We start from the raw sequence: 18,593 nt of genomic DNA, 5'->3' as shown, positions 1-18,593 counted from the left end.
CCCAGATCTCCCCAATAATGAGGACCTGTCATGCTTATTTCTATTACAAGGGATGCTTACATTCCTTGTAATAGGAATATAAAAAAAAAAATAAATAAATAAAGATAAGTCAAATAAATAAGAAAAATAAAAAAGTAAAAAGCGCATGCTCATCTTTAGAGTGAGCAATAATTCTAGTGAAAGACCTCCTCTAACAAAAAATAAAATAAAAATTAAAGTGTTGCCTATGGAGATTTTTTAAGTACTGTAGTTTGTCGCCATTCCACAATTTTAAAGCATGACATGTTGGGTATCTATTTACTTGGTGCAGCATCATCTTTCACATTATAGAAAAAAAAAAAAAAAAAAATTGTGCTAACTTTACAGTTTTGTTTTAATTCATTAAAAAGTGTATTTTTTTTCCTAAAAATTGCATTTGAAAGACCACTGCACAATGCAGCGTGCCATAAAATATTGTAACGACCACCATTTTATTCACTAGAGTCTCTGCAAAAAAAAAAAAAAAAAAAAAAAGTATGTATATAAAAACAAAGTCATCCCACCTGGAGACTGTTTAGGATACTTGGGCGCTGTGGACTGATCCAGGAGCCCATACCTCCTCGGAGCTTGTTACCTCTTACCTCCATGTAAGTCTCAGATTACATGCCGTTTCACTTAATACTTGCACAGAGGAGTTTTTCTTTGTTTTGTTTTTTGTCTCATTTACCCCCCCCCCCCCATGTCCTGAGCGCTAGCATATATCTCAAGAATTTACAGGAACGGGAGGCTTTTTTGCCAAGAGGAATGGGCAGCTTTACCATCTGAAAAGATAAAGAGCCTCATCCACAAAAGATTTCAAGCTGTCATTGAGGTTAAAGGGGGCAATACACAGCATTAAGAACTGGGGTATGTAAACTTTTGATCAGGGTCATTTGGGTGGTTTATGTTGTCATTACGATTTAAAAAGATTAAACACAGTTGATTGATAATAAATGGCTTCAGCCAAACACTAACCATGAGTGAAAGAAAAGTTTGTGTTATTCATATTCTCTGAAAAATTTACAAATAAATCATAAAAATTCTGCCAGGATATGTAAACTTATGAGCGCAACTGTGAGAGATATATACATATCTATCCATTTTATTATTAATAATAATAATAATGTTTGGGGGTTCCAAGTAATTATCTAGCAAAAAATTACAGATTTTTACTTGTAAACAAAATGTCAGAAAAACGGTCAAGACCTAAAAATATATAAACAAAAAAAATAAAAAATAAAAATACACCCTTAAAAAGATCAAACGTTGCAACTTTGTAATAAAACGTTTTAATGTGCAAGTGTTGTAAACATTTTAAAACAGAAGTACCAATTATAAAAGAATCCTTTGCATTACAAAAACAATATTAGTACAAGTGTCGTGGAGATCATGCTTCCACTAGCTAGTGCAAACAGTTTATGATGTAGAAAATTTTGCATACTTAAAATTACTTTTTCTTGTCAAATTCTCAGATTAGCAGCTCATAAGGCTATTTGATTTTCAAGTATTTAGAATAACCCTTTTTAATTTAAAATTATCATAAAGTCTTAAAAGCAGAGTTCCACCTAAAAGTGGAACTTCCGCTTAGTCACCCCCCCCCCCCCTCCGGTGCCACATTTGGCACCTTTCGGGGGGGGGGGGGATGGGGGGGAACTGTTTTTTTGACAGGTCCCCTTCCCCACTTCCAGAGACGGCACCACGGCAAAGCTTGCCCCCCCCCCCTCCTCCTTCCTCCACCAGCAGGCCAAGTAGAAAGTGCAGCGCACATGCACAGTAGGGAACCAGTGTGAAGCCGAAAGGCTTCACTGCCAGGTTTCAATACCAGCAAAAGTCAGCAGCTGCAGTATTTGTAGCTGCTGACTTATTTTTTTTTGTGGGGTGGGCAGACCTGCGCTTTAATGACATTCTATAATCAAAAATAAATGTAATGCTAAACTCTGTTACTAGGATATTTCTGTTTTTGTGCTCAGGAAGCTCAATCTCCTGTGCAATTATTGTGAGTGAACTGAATTCTACAAGTGGATTGTGAGCACTGTGTAAGGCTGGAGTCCCACCTATGCATTTTTTGTGCTTTTTTGCAGATGTGCACTACAGAATTGTTCCATAGGAAACCATGTTAAATGGACTGTAGTGCAAATCTGCAAAATGCACTAAAAATGCATAGGTGTGAATCCAGCCTAAATGTGTTCATGTGAACAGCAAAGTATAGGAGCTAATTGGAGGCTCCCTATTAAAAAAACAAACACACAACACCCCACAATTAAATAGGCCATTTTAGAAAAATAAAATAGAAACTATACACATGGTTTGTTCTGCAAAAGTAACAAATTTGCATATTGCATTTTACCTTTCTAGAGAACCAATGAAAACAGAAGTGTGAGAACTGCTATTGCTGGTGTAGGTTCTGGGTCAGCTTTCCTTATCCTGGCGTTAATACCTGCTGAGATGGTATGGAGGGCAGAATTCAAAGTCTGAATACTTCTTCCATGGCACTTACTCGCTGCACAGTAAAGACAGGATGGGGAGAACAGCCCAGGAGACCACACCTATGCCAGCAATGGGTAGTTCCCAAGTTTCACAGGTTCACTTCAAAAAAGGCGTTTTTCCACTTTGAGGATAAACAATTACTCTTACTTCATAGCTCCAAGAGCCTATTTACAATTTTCCATTTGGTGCATGAAAATGCATGCAAAGTAGAAACTCCATTCTTCCCAAGTGGCTGGTTTACATCTTTGCACTGCAGTTCAGTGTGAAAGAAAGTGAAACTCTATGGACCCATTAAAACCTACATGTGTGCATTACTATGCCGGCTGCGTGTACACATGTAAATCCAGCTCTAATGTAACATGAAGGTCTGTTGTCTAATTTGAACAGTTGCTTCTAACTATATAGTGCACAAGTAAATATTCATGGCCTAATACTCAAAATTGCAAGTCATGGTAAAAAGGGTTCCAATTGCTTGTTTTTAATTAACTTGTGCATGGTTGCCCTTATATCGGATTTGGTAAGATTGGGTTACTGGTCAGTCCTATCTGGGCTCTAAAGCCAGGTACACGCTATTCGTTTTTTTTTTCAGTTCAACCCAGTGTGTCAGCTCCTTTTGGAGCCGCTATACTAACTATGCAAAGTTAGTATAGTGATCACCCCCGCGTGAGCTATTGTGTTCTGACAGCCGGACGGGACCACCACCAAAACACTCTGATCAGCTCTCTCTACCATTGGCTGAGAGTGCTAAACAGAAGTTGGTCGGCTGCTGGTTTTCCCCAACACAGACATGGAAGATTTCTCACAAATTATCAAAGAAAAAAAACCTTTAGTGGTGACCCCTCTAGGCATTCGGAGTTACATTGAAAACTCCTTTAAGCTGTGCAGTAGCATAAATTTAGTGCCTGGCCCAGTACCCCAATATACACATATTCAAAAACACTTTGATAATGTTCTACTCATTACAGCTGATCACAGGCATTGAACACAGTATGACAGTTTTGGTGTTCATCATCCAGTAAGAAAAAGTTACTACTTTTTGTCTTACACATTAAAAAGGAACATTTCTATGCAGTTCATGCTATCCAGCTTGTCAAACATTTTGGGAAAAAAGCCATCAAATCAAAATGCAAGCACAGCCACGCTTATCCAGTGTAAAAATATCCCAGTAGTCTTGATCAGTGTTGGCTGCCATCACTTTAGGTTTGCAAACAAAAAAAAATGAGCAACGTCATTTTATGGAAGAGGTAAACACAATGCAGTACCAAGGTTAGTCGTTTACCCCCTTTAGCTTTAAATGGGTTCATTTATGGCTTAGAGCAGAAATCACATTTCTCGGTCCCTGATAAGCAACATTACATCTGCTTTCTCAGATGTGGATAGGAAATTCACAGCTGCAAGACACATGAAAAAAAAATAAAAAAAATAAAGGAAGGGGGGGGGGGGGGGGTTTTCAAGAAAGTTCTCCACAATCTGCAATCACAATCTTTTTTGTAGGGCGACCACTCTTCTGTCCACATCCTTCCATTTTCTTCACTACATCGTAGCCCTCTTTCACATGGCCAAATACTACGTGCTTCCCATCCAGCCTAGGAGAAAAAGTTAAAAATAAAATTTAACAGTAGTGAGAATTACTACTAACTAACTATACTGCAAAAGATTCATTAGTCTTTAGAACAGCAATTTTTAGATCAAATGAACGGCCACAACAAAAATACATTCCAGTGTTCAATACACCTCTCCATCAATCTTCTCAAAATTCAGCTCTGACTAAAACATTAAATTTAAAGTCATGTGAAAAGAGAAAAAATAAAAATAAAAAAAGAGAAACTGTTGTCTTTTTCATACGTATTCAACATGCAAATGGTGCTATACTTAAAAAACCCACCCTAAAAAAAAAAAATATATATATATATATATATATATATTTATATTTATTATTGCATTATTTTTTTTCTAGGTAAATAGATTTCTAAAAAAGGTGCCATTAACATGATATTTTCAGTCAGTAACCATCCATCCATAGAAACCAAAACAAGTTCAGAAATTAAGATATGTGTAATAAAATGGAATGACACAGGGAAACCTGTGTAATGATAAAAGCTTTAACAACTGCTCCATTATTATACAGTGCATATCTAGCTAGTATTCGGACTGCCTTTTCACTTTTTTCAATTTTGTCATGTTGCAGCCCCATGTTACAGTTAATTATCATTTTTTTTTTCCTCATTAATCTATGCTCAGGGCCCCATAATGGCAAAGTGAAAACAGAATTTTAGAAAGGTTTGTGAATTTATTAAAAAGAAAGAACTGAAATGTCACATGTACTTAAAGCGGAGGTCCACCCTAAAATGGACCTTCCGCTCATCGGAATCCAGGTACCTGAACCCACTTCTGGGATAGCTCTCTGCGGAAAGGGGCGTAGATTACGCCCCTTTCCGCAAGTGCCAGCCCCCTTCCGCAAGTGCCCCGCTGCCTGCTGGGAAACACACAGATCCCAGAGGCAGCGGGGACCGTCCTTATTGCGCAGCGCAACTCGCGCAGTAGGGAACCGGGAAATGAAGCCGAAAGGCTCCATTTCCTGATTCCCATACCCAAGATGGCGGCGGCAGCACCCGAGATACGATCTAGCGATCGGCTTCGGGTGCCGACATCGCGGGCGCGCTGGGCGGGTAAGTGTCACTATTTTAAAAGTCAGCAGCTGCAGGATTTGTAGCTGCTGGCTTTAAAAAAAAAAAAAAAAAAAAAAAAAACGCGGAGTCCCGGCGGACTCCCGCTTTAAGCATTCAGATTCTTTACTTATTACTTTGTTGAAGCCATTACAGCCGTGAGTCTTTTTTGGATTAGGAGATTTTCTGACATTGTTCTTTGCAAGTCCTCTCAAACTCAGTCAGGTTGGATGGGGACCGTTGGTGTACAGCCATTTTCAGGTCTCTCCAGAGATGTTCAATAGGGTTTAAGTCAGGGCTCTGGCTGGGCCACTCTAAGCCACACCTCTTGGCTGTGTGCTTAGGATTGTTGTCATATTGAAAGGTGAACTTTTGGCCTAGTCTGAGGTGCTGAGCACTGTGGAACAGGTTTTCATTGAGGATATCTATGTACTTTGCTCCTTTTAGCCTTCCCTGAACCCTGACCAGTCTCCCAGTTCCTGCTGCTGAAAAACACCACCACAACACTAAGCTCCCACCACCATGCTTCACTGTTGAAGTGGTATTGGGAAGGCGATTAGCAGTGCCTGGTTTCCTCCAGACATTAGGTTTAGTATTGAGGCCAAACAGTTCAATCTTGGTTTCATCAGACCAGAGAATCTTGTACCATACAGTGTGTGCCATAAAGCCCAGATTGGTGGAGGGCTGCAGTGATGGTTGTCCTTCTGGTACCATCGCAACACAGGAGATCTGGAGTTCAGTAAGAGTGGCCATCGGGTTCTTGGTCCATTACTTAGGCCTTTTTCCCCACTCGCATGTCCAGGCAATCAGCTCTTGGAAAGGTCCTGGTTGTGCCAAACTTCTAGCATTTGAGCATTACGGAGGCCACTGTGCTCTTGGGAACCTTCAGTGCAGTGGACATTTTGTAGCCTTCCTCAGACCTGTGCCTTGCAATAATTCTGTCTCTGAGCTCTGCAGGCAGTTCCTTTGCCCTCGTGGCTTTTGCTCTGATACGGTAGGCATTTTCAGCTGTGAGGCCTTTTATAGAGGAGTGTGCCTTTCCAGGACTCCAATCAAGGCACCGGAGCTAAAATTTCTAGTGTTGCTGAAAAGGGTCTAATTACTAATGCCAATGTGATATTTCAGTTTTTCCTTTTTAACCACAATACATTTACTGCTAGAAGGGAGTATGTAGAGGCAAAGCGACATACCCATACCTAATTTTGCCTGTACAGACAGGGGGTGCTTCTGGCCACCCCCTGCTACCACTGTGTGCTATGGACACAGCAGAAGGATCCCAGTGATCATGTGATTGCTATGCAATCACAATGTCAACAAAGCGGTTATGAAGCAATATGATGATTCATAACCGCTTTGCTTCCTTTACTAGTGAGCTGTGCTTGGCCCACAGCTAACACATGGTACCTGGGCCAATCAGAGCACCCTGTACATGTGATTAGCTGTAGCCAATCACAGATCATTCGTTTTCACAAACTTAACCCATCCATGACAAAAAACAAACAAAACAAAACCAAAACCCCACAACCCTGATCCACCCTCCCATGAGTAGTACAAAGTTACTATGGTGACATTGAACTACTCGGTTAGCAATATATTATAATAATAATAATAATAATAATAATAATAATATTTTATATACAACATGCTGTCAGTGTCCCTGATCACCACCACACCAGTGATAAAAACAAAACAAAACTCACCATTCAGTTTTTGTTGTGCAGAGAAAGAACTGGGAACCATTTGTGTTTGGTCCTGCATTAGCCATTGAGAGGACACCTAAATAAATAAAATACATTAAAATTACAGAACAGTTCTGCAGAAGGAAAAAAATAAAAATTAAAGCCAACAGAAAATATCTGTGAAGAAAAACTGAACCAAGCATATTTATGTATAGAAAAACCACATATAGAAAACAAAATAGGCAGTAATAAGTGGTAAATTGGCAGAGAATAAACTTTGGATTGGATATAAAATATATCCAGCACACAAAGTATTCTGGAGCAAAAAAGTGGATCTGTTGTCCAAATGGCCAGGATGGCAGACACAGGTGCACATGGGCAACATTACAGAATTTGACGCTTTGGGCCTGAATTACATCTCAGTCCATTAAAGGGCAAGTTCACCTTTACCAAAAAACTGCCTATGCAGAAAAGGGTACTCTGCGGATAAAAACAAACTGGGAAGCTCTGACTGAAGCTGAGTAATGTCCTTACTATAGATGTAGTCCATTTACATACCTCATGAGGCCTGACTGGAATACTCCCAGGATGTTGCCAAGTGAGGCCTAGTCATCACTGCTCACCTCCACCATCACAGGAGCGAGCTCTCAAAATGCTGGTCTCAGAACTACTGCATCAGGGGAGAGAAATGGCACATGAGGGGGTACGAATCTGAGAAAGCTCGCTCCTGCGATGGTGGAGGTGAGCAGTAATGACAAGGCCTCACTTAGCAATGTCCTGGGAGTCTTTCACAGGATGGGAGAACTAGAAAAGATCAGAGAAGAAACAAACCCACAGAATAGTCATCCCATGTCCCATCCCCAAAATAAAAATAATTATAACACAACTTCAGCATAATAGGTTGGGCATTGAAAGCTATTCCTTTTCACCACATTAGCTACTTATACATCCAGAACTGCTGGTATATAGCACTATATTATAGAACCAGAAGGTTATGATGAGCGGGGACTAACAAAAACCAAAAAGCCCACCAATGAACTGGTGTGTAGCGCAGTGGAACCTTCTTAGAACAAAAAGGTATTCATGCTATAAAATACTCAAAGAATAAGCGGATTACTCCTCATTTTAGGATGGTGGAGGAATCCATGCAAATCATTTGAGGACTGTCATATGTTCTGCTCTGTGCATGCAAAAGCTGGCCTTACCTGGCCCTGTATGTTTTAGTAAGAAGTTTTCATCAGGGAAGCGGCTTCCATAAATGGATTTCCCACCAGTTCCATTGTGATTCGTAAAATCTCCACCCTACAAGAGGAAAAAAAAAAAAAAAAAGCCCCAAAAAGGGTTTAATCCAGAAATCTGTGGAATTATATAGCCAAACAGATACAGTAAATATGACAAGGAAAACTAATATATATATATATATATATATATATATATATATATATATATCTCTCAATAGAAGTCTCCTCCCTTCCAGTGTATAGGAGAGCTATAGGACAAAGTTTAGATGTTTAGCTAAATTTTTGCACTTCAAGTGTCTGACAGGTGGTTAGGAAGTGATATAATGCCTCTTCACTGCTTGTTTTAACCCTATAAATGGCATACCAATGCTTTACAACTGCCTGCATTGCACACATTTGTGGTGTGTCCAATTTGGTTTAATGCAGAGATATGCAATTAGCGGACCTCCAGCTGTTGCAAAACTACAACTCCCATCATGCCTCTGCCTGTCATGCTTGTGGCTGTCAGTCTTGCTTTGCCTCATGGGACTTGTAGTTCTGCAACAGCTGGATGTCTGCCAATTGCATATCCCCGGTGTTACTATCCGCCAAACATGACAGGAGCAATAATTTTTGCTATGGGCATAAAGTTTGCAACCACGGCACCAGCCACTACCTTTGCAGCGAGGGGAGGGGGGGGGGGGGGGGGGAGTCAGGGCAATGTGTTTAATGTGCTCCCCAATCTAAAACAAACACTAACTTGGCACCAGAGTATGCGGGGTGGGTGTATGGAATCCACTGGGAGTTGGGTGCTTAACAGGCATGGAATGAGTAGGTTAAGGCAACAGAGTATGCCTGCTATACGAGGCAAAGGTCTTGTTTTGTTTACTAGTCCAATTTAAAAAAGCCTCATGCACAAGAATTTGAAGATCGATATTAACCTTTAACTATGAGAGGGCAGTAGTTTGAGCCAGCTGTCTATTGTTTTGTAGAGTGCTGCCAATACATTTACCCATGCATGGACAATTTTTGACTTTTTTTTTTTTTTTCATTCAACCAAAGACTAACCCAACTCCCCTATTCACACATTCAAGGTGGATGGGCAAATCCTTCCCCACTGTCAGAACACACAGATCAGTACTGCAGCCTATTGCCTGCGGAGCTGATCAAGTGGAATGTATCCGACAGGGCAGTTGAGCAAAAGTCAGTAGATCGATTTCTGTTCAACCGCAGTGGTTACACATGAATTGAAATTTCGCTAGTCCCTGCTGAACCAGTGTAATTTCAATACATGTATATAGCCAGCCTAATACTGAACATCCCTTTCAAAGTGGAAAGCAGAAGGATGTCCTACAGTGGTCAATGCGTTCCTGCGCACTTCACTGTTCAGCCAGAAGCTGGTGGAGAAGTGGTGGCTACAGAAGGACAAATTCAGCAACTTTTGTTTCTATAGTTCAATATAGTTACAATGATTTGGGGTTGTGACAGACTGCTTTCAGATGTGATCTTCAGATCATTGTCTAGAATTCCACTTCAAATTCATATGTACATTGCCCCACAGCTAACAAGTGATGGTAACAAATTTCTGCATCTACGTGGACAGGGGAAAGTGGTCAAATCAAGTAACTATACATTCCTGATGACCCTGGCATTTAAATTACATTGTAGGCACGTATGAACAGTACACTTGATAAAAAGGTTAGAAAAGTGGGTGACAATACTCCTAGATCAGTGGTCTCCAAACTGCAGCTATTTGTCCGGCCCTTGGGGCACTATTCCGCCTCCCTGACACCAACAATGGGGGAAGTAATTTCTGCACTAACACCAATAATATGGCACCATTCCTCCCAATGACACCAATGATTGGCCACAACTCCTTCCACTGACACAAGTGATGGGGCACCATTTATCCTACTGACACCAACGATAAGGCATCATTATTCCCACTGACACCAATGATGGGGCACTATTGCTCCTACTGACATGACCAATGGGGCACTATTCCTCCCCACTGACACCGACCAATGATGGGATATTAATTAATGTTTACTCCCACTGGCGATGGTCAGCCCCCACACAAAAAATAAAAAAAAAATAAAAAAAAAAAGCACAGTAAACTGGCCCTTTGTTTAGAAAGTTTGGAGACACCGGTCCTATAGGATAACTGCTGCCCGAGACTTACACATACCTGGCACATGAAATCAGGAATTATTCTGTGGAAAGTGGATCCTTTATAACCAAAGCCCTTCTCGCCAGTGCATAACAATCGGAAATTTTCTGTAACAGGAACAATTAAAAAAACGTTTTAAAACTACAAACACATCTGGGCAAATCTAAAATGTGCAAGTAACAGACAAGAAATTTCAATGCCAAGTAACGGTTTTTGAGTAGAAAACACATAGGAGCCACTGTACAAAAATCACATAGGATAGCCAGTTGAAAATTCTGACCGTATAATACCTCCAATTTTTTCACATAACCTCTGGTCATAGACCAGCTTCCTATACACAGGGTTTTATTAATCTCGGTTTTCCATTGATGTGCAATCCGATTTAACATATTATTACAATAGCCTGGGCAGGTGCTCTGGTTTCCCGGGTGGATGTCATGGCGTCCTCCCATTCGAGCACTCCATGCATACCCTAGGGGCCGCACACCAGTGCTATTTGTGACCCTCTGTGTCTGGGACACAGCAGACCACAAACCGTTGTACTGGGCCACTATGTGTGGCCCTGGTCCATGAGATCGCTGTGACCAACCAGGTGTCAGTTGTAAACAAACAATGGCTTGTCATTCATAGACATTGTGTTCTATTGTGATCTCTGATTGTTCACATGGTACAGGGGCAATCATAGCAGACCTGTGACAGCTATGGACAATCACAGTTATCAAAACAGTACACAATGGCACATTAAATGAATGCCAGAGTGTTAAGATGATTGCTTATGTAAAGATTAGCACTGAAATAAGTAACCAGTGAAAAATTACTGATCACCACCCCAGGTGCATGTGGTACCTTTGACACTATACTGCAATAGTAACAGTATGGAGAAGAAAAATAAGATAAAAAAAAAAATAAAAAATAAAAAAATAAATAAAACACACCCCATACTGTCACCAGTCCCTGATCATATGCTGCAAAAATACCCCCCTTTACTTTACAAAAAAAAACAAAAAAAAAAAAAACACACACACCACAAAGTGTTTGGTACAGTGCGTACCAAACACTTTGTGGTGTCTTTTTTTAAGTAAAGGGGGGGGGGGGGGGTATTTTGGGGGCGTTTGTACTGCCCTGACATTTTAGGATATGGCATGATTTTATGAAATGATAGGCTGCCAGTGCATCAGGACTGATCAATTTTCAAATATATACACTGTAAGTTGTATATGCTAACTTTCACAAAGACTAAATAATATACACTGATTTGGGATAGAAAAATAAATAAATAAATATATATAATCTATCTCTCTATTTTTTTTCCCCACAGTTATTCATGTCTCAACAGCTGGCACCAAAAGTGAGTACACCCGTAAGTGAAAAAAAAGCCCAAATTGGGCCCAAAGTGTCAATATTTTGTGTGGCCACCATTATTTTCCAGCACTGCCTTAAGGGTGAAACTGTCTGGCATTGAAGTGGTTAATAAGCACTTACCTGCAGTTTTTGGCACCACATCATTTCTCAACTGAAAAAAATAATAATAAAAAATAATAATAATTTTGAGTATAAGGAATGCAAATGTTTCAAATGTATTATTATTATTTCAATTACATTTCCAAGCACACTATTTATATACGAGTATGTACTCATGTTTACAGCGGCAAAACAAGAATAAAAAAAAAAAAAAAAAAAAAAAAAAAAAATAAAAAAAAAAACGCACTTCCAAATACATCAGGGATAGAAGAAAATGCATCTCTCGTGTTCTTATATAAGGAAGCAGACATTTACATCATCAGCAGTATGGAGTTCTGTGTCTTGGGATTTTCAGAACGTGGATGCAGCATTTCTAAACATGAAAAATGCCGGAGCATGTTTGAACTTGACTTCCTGTCCTATTTCACACACACATTTCAATAAGCCATGATGTGCTACATTCTCCTATTGGATTGTTTTACCTCCAGCTTTACTCCAGGCATGGTTGAATAAAAAGTTCCATATTTTTGGAGGTTTGCCCAGACAGATCTCAGCATAAAACCCCATGTACTGTCTGTGGTATACACGGCCCGTCACTAACAGGAAGTAGCACGTTCCCTGCAATGTCTGTCACTCATGAGAGAAGAAAGCGTTGTTTACTGAGCACAATGTCTCACTGGGCCACAGCCGCTGTATAATATGAGAACTTAATCAAGAGATCATTTATTCTGCTGACAAATCATTCATTATTTAAACAGAACTTGGCTTTATACTATGGGGGGGTACAAAAAAATAAAAATAAAAACACAACTTCTAAACACACACAGGCCATTTTATTATATACACCTTGCTAGTACCAGGTTGGACTACCTTTTGCCTTCATTCTCTGTAGCAAAGATTCAACAAGGTGTTGGAAACATTCCTCATAGATTTTGGTCTCTATTGATACACATAGCATCACGCAGTTGCTTCAGATTTGTTGGCCTGCACATCAATGATACAAATCTCCACATTTCAAAAGGTCCTCTATTGGCCTGAGATCTGGTGAGTGTGTAGACCATTGGAGTACAGAGACCTCATTGTCCAGTGGTGAGATGATTTGAGCTTTGTGACATGGTGTATTATCCTGCTGGAAGGAGCCATCAGAAGATGGGGACACTGTAGTCATAAAGGGATGGACATGGTCACCAATAATACTCCGGTAGGCCGTGGTATTTAAACGATGTGCAATTGGTACTAAGGGGCCCAAAGTGTGCCAAGAAAGTATCCCCCACACCATTACACCACCACCAGCCTGAACCATTGATACAAGGAAGGATGGATCCACGCTTTTTCACGTTTATGCCAAATTCTGACCACACATTTGAATGCTGCAGATCAAAAAAGGGGAGACTCATCATCAGATCAGATATATTATATAAAAAAAGTGCCATAAAACTATCCCCTATTTTGTAGATGCTATAAAATTTGCGCAAATCAATATACGCTTATTGCGATTTTTATTTTATTACCAAAAATATGTAGACGAATACATATCGGCTTAAACCGAGGACATTTTTTTTTTTTTGGGGGGGGGGGGTATATTTATTATAGCAAAAAGTAAAAAAAGTTTTTCAAAATTGTCACTTTTATTGTTTATAGTGCAAAATATAAAAACCGCAGAGGCGATCAAATACCACCAAAAGAAAGCTCTATTTGTGGGAAAAGGACATCAGTTTTGTTTGGGTACAGTGTCGCAAGACCGCGCAATTGTTAAAGTGACACAGTGCTGAATCGCAAAAATTGATCTGGTCAGGAAGGGGGCAAATTCTTCCGAGGCTGAATCGGTTAATAACCGGTATTACCCCACCAAATAGTCGTAATCCCATTGTTGTGCATTGTCAAGCATAAAACCACACAAGTGTGAAGTCAGACTTCTTGCTTCACTTTCAGTCTAATGGTGTCCATACACGCATCGCATAAAACATCATCTTTTCCGATCGCTCCCTCCTGATTGGACTAATCGTTCTTCAGTCAAACGACCAATTAAACCAATGACACACAGGGAGGTGAATTTTGAACGGTATTTGGAAGATGCATAGTTGCAATGTCAGGTTCTATTTTGTGTAGACGCAGCTAGACTGAATGCACCCAGACAGACAATGCTGAACAAGCATCCAATCATTGCAAAGCGTTTTATTATCCTCCACAGCATGTCATAGCTAAGCACAGCTTATGGTATTGCTAAGGGCTTATGTAGACAATCAGAGAGATGCTAATTCTGCATGAAGTCTGAACAATAAATAAATAAAAAAAAAAAAAAAAAAACCCCACACAACAGAATTACAAAACATTTCTTTGGAAAGAGGATTTTTTTTTTTGGATCAAGTCCCAAGGTTTTCAAATCCAAATCTATTATTAGGTGATAAAAATGCTGACTCAGGAGGGAAGTTCATCTTGAAGTATCGCTCAACACCCACAACATTGATGACTACCTTCTACCAGCATTTCTGGATTACACCTGATCTGTAAATAATGCAGAGCAGATAACCTTTTATCAGATATCCTACCGTGCAATATGCCAATTAATACTAGATTTAAAGCAGGAAATAATCTGATTGTCTATCAGATGGGCATGCCATGGTGTTCCTTTGTGTGAAATATTGAATGATTCTTTCAGTCCCCCCTGCTCACCTACTTCAAACTGACCAGGTTGGGCATGAGAGCACATCTATCTCAGATATCAGGCTGTGCTGGGAGCATACCCTGCCTGTCTATATCCATCTCTATTTGTACTTACCTGAGCCCCGTAATTCCCACGCCGGAGACGCACTGTCCCTCTCTGCACGGGGTCCCAGCTCTTAATTGGATAGATTGATACCAGCGCAGCCATTGGCTCCCGTGAATTAAAATCCAATGACACGGGCGCCGGGAGGAAGGGGCCGAATCCGGCATTTGTGCCTATGGTCCCCCGGGGGAGTGCTTCTCCTAGGAAGTTATCTGATGTGAGGAGGAGCCATGGAGGGACCCCAGAAGTCAGTGATCGGGCCACTCTGCAAAACGAGCTGCACAGTGGGAGACAAGCATGACATGCTAAGCAACACTGACAGGTTATATAAACCCGTTTGGTTGTTTGAACTCAGGCTGACTGGCAGATAATGCCCGAGAACTGGTGGGTAGACCTCTGCCTAGCCTATATGGCACCTTAACCATGCTATATTTCCTTCGACTTGTTGCTTTCCTTCATCCAACATACACGGTCAAATCACTTCGCTCTTCTCAGCAATAGAAGAATGATCAAGCCCCACTGCACAGAGATTACCCATTAGCCCTAGTTCACACTGGTGCCACTTTCCAGCGACACATCAGAATTTGTAAATCACATGGTAAGGGAAAGAAAAAAAAAAAAAAAAAAAACAAACACATCTTTTTCAATGATGCCACTTACAATCAATACGACAGTGCGACTTTGAAAGAGGTTCCTGCACTACTTTGTTGCAACTCCATTGCGATTTCAACCCCAGACTTCTAGGTCAACACATAGAAGTTGCATCAACATTTGGTAAGGAGCGAATCCTATGTGACTTTGATAAGACCAGCAGCTTTTTTTTTTAACCCTCACTTCTCTTCCCAAGTCATCTTTGCTGCCTAAAAAAATGCCCAGCCCAGGCACACTCCATTCATACATGAGCGTAGCAGAAACGTGCATTCACGTGGTTTCTCTTTTGCACGTTTTTTCACGTGCCTTTCATTTGCTTAAATGGGCTGCACTGCGCACGACAAATGCCCTAAAGTAGCTCAACAAGCTAAGTGGTGGCTCGCTGTGCATTTTCATGCTTTTGTGCGCGTTTCAGCATTGACCAATTATAATACAGGGTTTACATTACCACCAATATGTGTAATGCTTAATATAAAGGAACACTACAATATATGACAAGAGGGTTAGGAGGGCCCTATTCATGTGAGCTTACAATCTAATATAAAAAAGCCAGAACCTCCATGGGCCAGTAAATTAGGTTTCTTATTGAACTAATCATGACCACCATAAAGTTACTCTAGCAAAGCGTTTACCGGATCTTTGGTCTGAAAAAAAATAAAAATAAAAAAAAAATAAAATAAAAAAAAAAAAAAAACAAACAACCACTCCAACTTCCTTTTTGAAAAAAAAAAAAAAAAAAAAAAAAAAAAAAAAAAAAAAAGGTGAAGTTCTGCTTTCAGAACAATTAATGATACCGTCATCTCTGGAATAACAAACAGACACGTGCATACTCCGGGACAGTATGTAGGTTTACAGGTAGCTACCTCCCAAAGAGGCTTTTCATTCAATTACTAGGCCAATAAAACAGACCACAGCTCGTCATGCCAAGCTACAAAATACAGCAGTACCACTTCAAGTAGTAATAAAACCAAATAGCAAACATTTATTAGATTGCAGCTCACCAATTCTTAGATGTACTGTCTGCCTTCATGTTGTAAAGCGCTGTGTAAACTATCGGTATTATATAAATCCCGTATAAGAATAAGAAGTGCGCTACTAGTCAGATCACCAGGGGATAACAGAATTGGGAGGCAGCTAGGACTTTGGTACGGTATAGACTCACACAACTTTATATAGATGAAAACAGAAGAAGAAGGGGGAGAAAAAAAAAAAAAAAAAAAAAAAAAAACACCTCCACGCATAAAAAGAAAAAACGAATGCAGCCACCACATCTAATGACTGGTACATTTTTTTTTTGGTTTAGGGTTTGATACCCGCTTTCAGTACACAGCAAAATAAGGACTGGCGTGCAGGAACATACAGAAACTACTTCTGACAGCCGACTTACACAAGTAAAATTACACAAGTGGAATTACTAAGAATCCACCAGCCAGCAAGTTCCCTTGTGGCAGGAAGTCTACAGACTATCAAAGTCTAACACACACACGCCACTAAGGTCACCTTGCCGGGGTCACTGTACACACACGCACGCACACACACACGCCACTAAGGTCACCTTGCCGGGGTCACTGTACACACACACACACACACACGCACGCACACACACACGCCACTAAGGTCACCTTGCCGGGGTCACTGTACACACACACACACACACACGCACGCACACACACACGCCACTAAGGTCACCTTGCCGGGGTCACTGTACACACAGTGTCCTAATAAAAAGCACATGGTCAGTTCAGACAACACGCACCGTGACCTTGAATCAGTACAACAACCCCTCGCCCCACACCAGTCACATAGCACCCTAAAATCTCTCATTCCTACAAAGGATTTTCTATGATCATAGCTTATACTGAAGTGCCAACGAATGCCTGCTACACACAATGAGATTAAGCGGATGAAATGATCGCCTCTTGTATTTTCTGCTTGCTATTCTCATATAGAAAAGTTTATCAAAGTTAACTTTTCGTACGACAGACTAAAAATTCAGAAGTAATGTATTTTTTAAATGACAACCGTACGGATTAAACAAAATATTATACAATCTATAATCGTACGAGAAAATTTTAATGCTTGTCCCATCAGACTATATCAGATGAACTGCCATGATCTGGTCTCAAAAGCAGTGTACTGATGATTAATTTATCGTACAATCTCTTCAAAATCTGTATAATCTTCTGATCATGTGTACGGGCCATTAGACTCAGAAGCCAAGATCCTTCTGTTCATGTATACCAGCTCCCGTCCAATCAGCTTCCCTTTACGGATCCCTCGCCTACGCATACCAGCTCCCGTCCAATCAGCTTCCCTTTACGGATCCCTCGCCTACACATACCAGATACCATCCAATCAGCTTCTATAGATCCCTCAGCTACGTATACCAGCTCCCGTCCAATCAGCTTCTGTACGGATCCCGCGCCTACGCATACCAGATACCATCCAATCAGCTTCTACAGATCCCTCAGCTACGTATACCAGCTCCCGTCCAATCAGCTTCTCTACGGATCCCGCGCCTACGCATACCAGATACCATCCAATCAGCTTCTACAGATCCCTCAGCTACGTATACCAGCTCCCGTCCAATCAGCTTCTCTACGGATCCCGCGCCTACGCATACCAGATACCATCCAATCCGCTTCTACAGATCCCTCAGCTACGTATACCAGCTCCCGTCCAATCAGCTTCTCTACGGATCCCGCGCCTACGCATACCAGATACCATCCAATCAGCTTCTACAGATCCCTCAGCTACGTATACCAGCTCCCGTCCAATCAGCTTCTCTACGGATCCCGCGCCTACGCATACCAGATACCATCCAATCAGCTTCTACAGATCCCTCAGCTACGTATACCAGCTCCCGTCCAATCAGCTTCTCTACGGATCCCGCGCCTACGCATACCAGATACCATCCAATCAGCTTCTACAGATCCCTCAGCTACGTATGCCAGCTCCCGTCCAATCAGCTTCTCTACGGATCCCTCACCTACACATACCAGATACCATCCAATCAACTTCTACAGATCCCTCAACTACTGTACCAGCTCTCATCCAATCAACTTCTACAACAAAAAAAATAAAAAATAAAATATTTGGCAATAATATATATAAAATTCACTCTCAATATACCAATCCTGACTGATAATGGCGCCCCCTGGTGGTAGGGCCCCCTGTGTACACCGCACTTCCTGCACCGATCACAGCCATGTCACCTACATGCACAATTCCTCATCACACGTCTCACCTCCAGCACGATCCGCCCCAGAGGCTTGTTATCCGCCGTCACATCCAGGTAGACCAGCGGGTTCCCCTTCGCAGAGCCCTCGGAGGAGCTGCAGCCTCTCCATACAGTGAGTGAGCCGGTACCGGCCCGGCAGCCCCGGAGGATCAGCCTACTAGATAGAGCCAGCATGGTGTGTATTGATGTATGTGTGTCCATAGACCGACCTCCACACCATATATACACACCGC

General features: G+C 41.0%; 1 protein-coding gene across 2 annotated transcripts; it reads right to left on the bottom strand.

Moving 5' to 3' along the window:
- Positions 1-1,288: 1,288 nt before the first annotated feature.
- PPIF (peptidylprolyl isomerase F) lies at positions 1,289-18,576 on the bottom strand. 2 transcript variants are annotated; one of them, XM_077453986.1, is made up of 6 exons: positions 18,367-18,576; positions 11,723-11,753; positions 10,259-10,347; positions 8,056-8,152; positions 6,872-6,947; positions 1,289-4,091 (listed from the first exon to the last, which is right to left on the bottom strand). In XM_077453986.1, the coding sequence occupies exons 1-6, from the start codon at positions 18,559-18,561 to the stop codon at positions 3,956-3,958; spliced, it is 624 nt and encodes a 207-aa protein (XP_077310112.1). In that variant the 5' UTR covers positions 18,562-18,576; the 3' UTR covers positions 1,289-3,955. The 2 variants fall into 2 exon arrangements, with proteins under 2 accessions (XP_077310112.1, XP_077310113.1); XM_077453987.1 differs by lacking the exon at positions 18,367-18,576 and adding an exon at positions 12,184-12,286.
- Positions 18,577-18,593: the final 17 nt, after the last annotated feature.

This window comes from Lithobates pipiens, unplaced genomic scaffold (genome assembly GCF_037356315.1).
Source record: "Lithobates pipiens isolate NorthernLeopardFrog02 unplaced genomic scaffold, aLitPip1_a1.2 Scaffold_25, whole genome shotgun sequence".
NCBI classification, from domain to species: Eukaryota; Metazoa; Chordata; class Amphibia; order Anura; family Ranidae; genus Lithobates; species Lithobates pipiens.
Note: the sequence above shows the minus strand (reverse complement) of the source record. Positions and strands in the feature narration are given on the sequence as shown.